Source organism: Callionymus lyra, chromosome 3 (genome assembly GCF_982586985.1).
Source record: "Callionymus lyra chromosome 3, fCalLyr1.hap1.1, whole genome shotgun sequence".
NCBI classification, from domain to species: domain Eukaryota; kingdom Metazoa; phylum Chordata; class Actinopteri; order Syngnathiformes; family Callionymidae; genus Callionymus; species Callionymus lyra.
In genome coordinates, this window is record NC_141820.1 from 24,394,477 (window position 1) to 24,400,682 (window position 6,206).

Consider the following 6,206-nt stretch of genomic DNA (forward strand, 5'->3'; position numbering starts at 1 on the left):
AAATTAAATAACCATATAAACACCTCGAATAAAATATATATTTTTTAAATTTTATATATATATACACTTATACATAAACTGACCTCACATTGAGGTCATGACAGTTTTAAAACCAAAGTTTTCTTTTGACAATTATTTCATACAGATTTAAAGTAAAGGTATTAAATGAGTCAAAGTCAATCATAAGGATAACAGATTTTGACCCGGTGTGGTTATACTGTGACAATTCTGTGACGAATTCTGCAGTCTCACGCTGCTCCGCATGGACTGGACTCAGTTCATCTAAATCAGTCAGCAGATAAAACCTTCAGTCTCTGTGTGTTTTTCTCAGACACGAAGCAGCTGAAATGTAAGTAAGTCCACTCAGTCTTTCTGCTTGTTGATGAATCTGCTTTAGTCGGCTCTTTATTTAATCTCCTCGCTTCTTTGATGTTTTATTTTTCTTTTGTTGAAAGTGCCACTTATCTTAACATCTTTACATACATGGGATAAAATACACCTTTTTTATTTGAGTGACTTTTTGAAACCCTTTTGTTTTTTTTTATTTCTGGAACACCGAGTCATTATATGCGGGAAGTCTGATGGTTTACTTCAAATCAAAGTAAATGAATGTTCACGTGGTTACGGTGACCTGTGAAGATAAGAAAAGGAACAGAGACTATGGATGTCAAGAAGTATTCAGAGATTTAAAATAACATTAAAACTGAGGTTGATGGGAATTCTATACTCCCTGAAGAAAACTGTTTGGTAAATAAACAGTTGCATGAAGTGCACAAAGATTTTAACACTCGTGACCAAGAGGGAATTCCCAAGTTTTTCCATTTCATATTATTTTTCTTTCAGAGAAGCAAGCACATAAACATACCACGTGTTTGTTTATTTTGTCTTTGTTTATTAAAAGGAAAATGTACAAGACTTATTCTGGTATGTGTTGCCACAGTGAGGTGCCTGGTTCAAATCCAAGATAAATACAACCAGGATGTTTTCTTTTTGGAAGCTTTCCTTCAACTTTAAAGTTACAATAAATATTCCAAGAAGTAGGAAATACATTGAAACTGAAACTAAAATATTCTATTTATATTCATAAATTTATATTTATCTCCAAACTATGGTCCTGTGATCCCGGAGTGATGTGCAGATGTTCCCGAACATCCTCCATGGATGGTGACGTCCAACCGCGTCGCTGTGGGTCAACATCTTTCATGTGTGTCTTCATCAGTGTGGGATTATGGGTGTGTCAGAGGCTTCCTAGTGTGCCAGACTCAATGTCTGTTTCTGTGTGTTTGCTACCAGTGTGTGTGTGTCAGAGTGTGTGTTGAAGAAGAACGATCAGGATCCAGATGTGTGTTGACTGCTGAAACGACAATCATGCAAGTGAAGTTGTAATTCGAAATAAAGGAAAACCAGGAGAAGTGCTGGATCTGGACTCACCAGGAAACTATGCAGAGAAACTGTGTGGTTTCTCATTTCCTCCGAGACATCCTCCTCATTCTTCTCTTCATCCTTCTTCACCACCACATCCTCTTCATCCATCCTCCCGTCCTCCTCCTCCTCCTCCTCCTCCTCCTCCTCGGATGTGAATAAACCTTCCCTCTCTTCCAGGAACTGGTCCAGATCGTCGCTGCTCGTGTTGCCTGTAAGATCCGCCCACAATCAAAGAGCCGTCCAATCAGGAGGCTTCTTGAGTCCCATTTACTGACTCACACGCTCTCTCTTCTTATCATACTCAGTATAAATAACTGATACGTTTGGTACCGGCTCCGGACACGGATCTGTCTAACAAAATGATATATTAACCTTTTACATTCTTAACTAAGACACATTTGTCAACTATAAACATACTTTCAAACGTGCCATTGTCCCATCGTTCCACTCCTGCTCTCGCTGAGGAATGGTGCGAAGTTCTCAAGCAAGAGCGAGATATCACCTCTCCAGCTGGTCCTTGACCTCCTAATCCCTAAGATTGCGATGTACCCGTACTGGCTTGAAGAAGGCCAGCTTTAAGTGAACACCATTGATACACGAGTCAAAACTATGGATCAGTCCTAACCCGGAGTTTAGAGTAGAAACAACCATCATATTGATAGTTGAGATTGAACATCATATTCGACCCGTGTTAGGTAACATCATCAACACCGTTATCTCAACCCAATTCTTAATGTTTTTCCTGCTGAGAGCCTTAACTTTAGAGGTGATGATCCTAATCCCAGTTTTCTCACAGTCAAGTCCAGAAATACATCTTTAACTTTGTTTGCATTAGTTAACACACAGTTCTTAGAGACAAACATGTTGCTTACTGAAAAATTGAATTTCAATAGATGGGTCGTAGTCGTGCTCGGCGGCCGGCGTGACCTCTTCGTAGTCTTGACCTCGAGAGCCTGAAGAAGATGTGACATCATCAGTCAAAAACTTCCAACCGTCCACTGGCTGTTCACATGCTTCACTTGTCTAGGAGGTCCTTGGTGGCTTCATTAAGTGGCTCCTAATTTTTCCCACAAAAAAAATAAATATATATATATAAAAAAAACATGGAGGGCATGGAGAGGTCACGACCTTGATGTTCAAGTCATTACTCAAAATAGACACAGGAAAAGGAGAAGATAATCAGAGAGATTCTGATGGGAATCATTTTTTTGAATGTAGTGCTGAAACAGCTGGAGGACCCATCAAACAGCTGCTTCACTTCCTGTTTCCTCCCATGTTGGAAGCTGTGGCTGCAGATCACATGACCGCGGCAGAGCTAAAACAACACAAACATGTGAGGAAGAGAACGTTGTAACGTTATATCCTCACTGTTAGTTTTCGGCACACGCTTGAATGAAGGCTAACATGACCTTACGTTCAGGTCCCACACACTCACACACACAATTGTACTTACACAAACACACACACACGATTGAAGGGACACTCACAAAAAACAAACACATTCGTATAAACCCACACTTGAATGAACACTAACAATCGGGTCACGCACAATTATATACTAAATAAACATGCACCTATGATAAAACGCACAAAAACTAATTTGAAAACATAAAAAAAAGACAAACACACGAAAAAGATACACAAATAAACAGGTAATGAAGATTAATAATAATATGATAATGCATAATCACGCAAATGAACAAAATATTCACAAACACACATATATATCTCCTTAAATAAAGACAAAACATGATCAGGTCACACACACGCTCACAACACACAACATTTGAATGAAAACTCACTCACTAACTAATCATGCATTCACTAAAACAAATATAAGAAACAAACACCTACAAACACACAAAAAAGAGACATCGAAACACAAAGAGACCCACAAACACACACGCACAAACAAAAACACACATTGAAACATGCTCAAACACACACTGTAATACACAGACACAGAAACACGCATAACCACACACACACATCGAAAAAAATACAAACACACAAAGAAACACAGTGAAACACACACGGCTTCACACAACAAAAATATACACACTCACAATTAGGGTATTATCATCATCAAACACAAGCATACACACACCCAAGCGCACACATGCATGTACACAAAAAAACACACATTTGAATGAAAACTCACTCACTTACTAATCATGCATTCACTAAAACAAATAAACACACACACAAACACACATACATACAACAAACAAAAACACACATTGAAACATGCACAAACACACACTGTAATACACATGCACAAACAGACAAAGAAACACGCACAAGCACACACACACACACCGACAAAAATACAAACACATAAAGAAACAAAGTGAAACACACACCGGTTCACACATAGACATACAAACAAAAATATATACACATGATTAGGGTATTATCATCATCAAACACAAACATACACACAAGCACACACATGCATGCACACAGAAAAAGCACACAGTTGAATGAACACTCTGATTATACTCAGATAAAATATATATATATATGTTAAATAATATGTTAAAATACTAAACAAGTAGAAGCAAAGACACAGACTCACACAAGCACACTTGAGCTCCAGTGATGTAAACTGGGGTAGTTGTCAATTATTACAACAGGAAGTGTGTCATCGCGGATCTCTTACAGGACTTAACAGTGATGAAAACCATGTGACAGATACACACACATACACACACATACACACACACACACACGCACACACACACACACACACACACAACAATGAGGACTCACCGAGCAGCAGCACTGAAAACAGCAGCAGAGCTGTGAACATGGTCAGGAAAGTTTGGAGCAACAGTTGGAGAAGCAGGAGGACAGAGTGGCCTGATGTGTGTCAGGGAGACACTGGAGCAGGAGAGACCAGGGGAGGTGAGGAGGGGGAGGAGAGCGAAGCGGGAGAGAGCTGGAGCGTGAGAGCAGGGGAGTGGGAGACCCAGATCCCCGGCCAAGTTTTTTTTTTTTTTTTTTTTGAGTCAGAGCGTGGATCAGAACCTCTGGAGTTCTGCTTTGATTTAGGTCTGAACAGAACAGTCTTGTCCTGTCAGAACCTCTGAGCCTGAGACCAGGAGTTCCGAGAGCGCTGCCGGAGGATGATGTGATTGTAAGCAGATGCCGGCCCACCTTAACGGAGCCTTCACACCGGAAAGATGACTGGAAAACATTTCTTCTCTCCCTTCTTCCCCAGAACACTTTCCCACGAGAGACAAGACGCGTCCAGAGAAACCTGGACGATGACACCTTTGAACCAGGATGTGTTATCGTGAGAGTCATGTTAGCAGAAGCACTTTCAACCTACACACTCATTTGTGATCAACTTATAAAGTGTTTCCATATCCTAGTGGGTGTGTTTACATAAACAAGCAACAGGCAATACGAGTGTGGTCTTTTCCAGACCAGGGTCACAAAGCGTTTAAACAATCAAAACAATACCCAATAAAATATATGCTTAAAAGGCCAAGACACGTAAGACAAACACTGGAGTCACAGAGAATCAAGGAAAAGCCTGAACCAATAAAAATGTCTTAAGATGTTTCTTGAAGGAGTCAGTAGATCCATCAAACACAGAGGGAGAAAAAGATTGTTCCAAAGCTTAGCAGCAACAGCCTGGAAGGATTTCTCTCCTCTGGTCCTGAACCGTGTTCAGGAACCATAAGTAGATTCTGATCCACAGACCTCAGAGCCCGAGCTGGGCTGTAAGGCTGGATCAGATCAGTGAGGTAAGGAGGAGCCTGACCATGAATAGATCTGAAAGTAAGAACCAGAATTTTAAATTTGATCCTGAAAGAATCTGGAAGCCAGTGAAGAGTTCTAAGGATCTGATAAATGTGAGTTCTTCTACTAGAGCGGGTCAGAATTCTCGCTGCAGAGTTCTGAATCAACTGCAGGCGAGACAGATCCTTCTTGTTAAGACATAAAAATAAACTGTTACAATAGTCCAGGCAAGAAGAAACAAACGCATGGATTACAAGCTCCAGATCATGTTGTGACAACATTTTTCTAAGTTTAGAGATTTTTCTCAGTTGAAGGAAACAGTTTCTGGTCAGTTTTCTGCAGTGTTGAACTAGAGACATGTCTTTGTCAAATACAACACCCAGGTTTCTCAGGCTCAGTTTGACAGACTGACCTAAGTCACCCAAGTACTGACTCAACCCTGGAACCTTATCATCAGGAGCAATAACCAGAGTTTCAGTTTTGTCCACATTTAGCTGTAAAGTGTTTTCACTCAGACATTGTTTGACTTCTAGCAAACAATTGACTAAGATGTTCAGCTTCTGGGGCTCAGTTGGATCAAAAGAGCAGTAGAGCTGGATGTCATCAGAAGAAATGTGGTAAGAAAAAAAGGTCTGACTATAACTTTATAAGTATTGATTTTATTGCTTCATTTGATTATGGTTTTCTCTTTACTTGTATTTTTGAGATTGTATGGGATGAGAATATTTCTCATCCCATTTTACTTAAATAAAAGTATTCAATAAAACCTGAATGATGATTTTATTTAAAACATTTACACTTTTTTTTGTTAGTTTTCCCCCTTCGTATTAAGGTTCTCCTTCAATGTCCTTTCTTTCTTTCTTTTTGGCTTGAAAGCTCCTCATAACCTCCACAGTCTATAATGGCCTCTTATGATATGTAATCTAACTCCCTTGTTTCAGACCGTTAGATACTCTTTCCTGTGATTATTTAGATAATTTTGATTTCTTTTTTTACCATTTAATGGCAACGTATTTTTATTATTTTATTAA

The 6,206-nt window shown here is 39.4% G+C and overlaps 1 protein-coding gene across 2 annotated transcripts; it reads right to left on the reverse strand.

Annotated features, from left to right (window-relative positions):
• Nucleotides 1–906: 906 nt before the first annotated feature.
• On the reverse strand, nucleotides 907–4,826 carry LOC148083963 (uncharacterized). Of its 2 annotated transcripts, none has more exons than XM_087785849.1 (4): nucleotides 4,198–4,826; nucleotides 2,298–2,378; nucleotides 1,432–1,634; nucleotides 907–1,351 (listed from the first exon to the last, which is right to left on the reverse strand). In XM_087785849.1, exons 1-4 carry the CDS (start codon nucleotides 4,235–4,237, stop codon nucleotides 1,304–1,306), a joined length of 372 nt encoding a protein of 123 aa, XP_087641975.1. In that variant the 5' UTR covers nucleotides 4,238–4,826; the 3' UTR covers nucleotides 907–1,303. The 2 variants fall into 2 exon arrangements, with proteins under 2 accessions (XP_087641975.1, XP_087641974.1); XM_087785848.1 differs by having other exon boundaries at nucleotides 907–1,354.
• Between the last annotated feature and the right edge of the window lie 1,380 nt (nucleotides 4,827–6,206).

What these genes read in the sequence shown, in the direction of transcription:
- LOC148083963 (XM_087785848.1), bottom strand. Translation starts at nt 4,237, where the DNA reads ATGTTCACAGCTCTGCTGCTGTTTTCAGTGCTGCTGCTCG. An exon ending in GTTTTCAGTGCTGCTGCTCG is followed by an intron (nt 2,379 to 4,197) that starts GTGAGTCCTCAT and finishes CATCTTCTTCAG; the next exon opens with GCTCTCGAGGTCAAGACTAC. An exon ending in TATTGAAATTCAATTTTTCA is followed by an intron (nt 1,635 to 2,297) that starts GTAAGCAACATG and finishes CGGATCTTACAG; the next exon opens with GCAACACGAGCAGCGACGAT.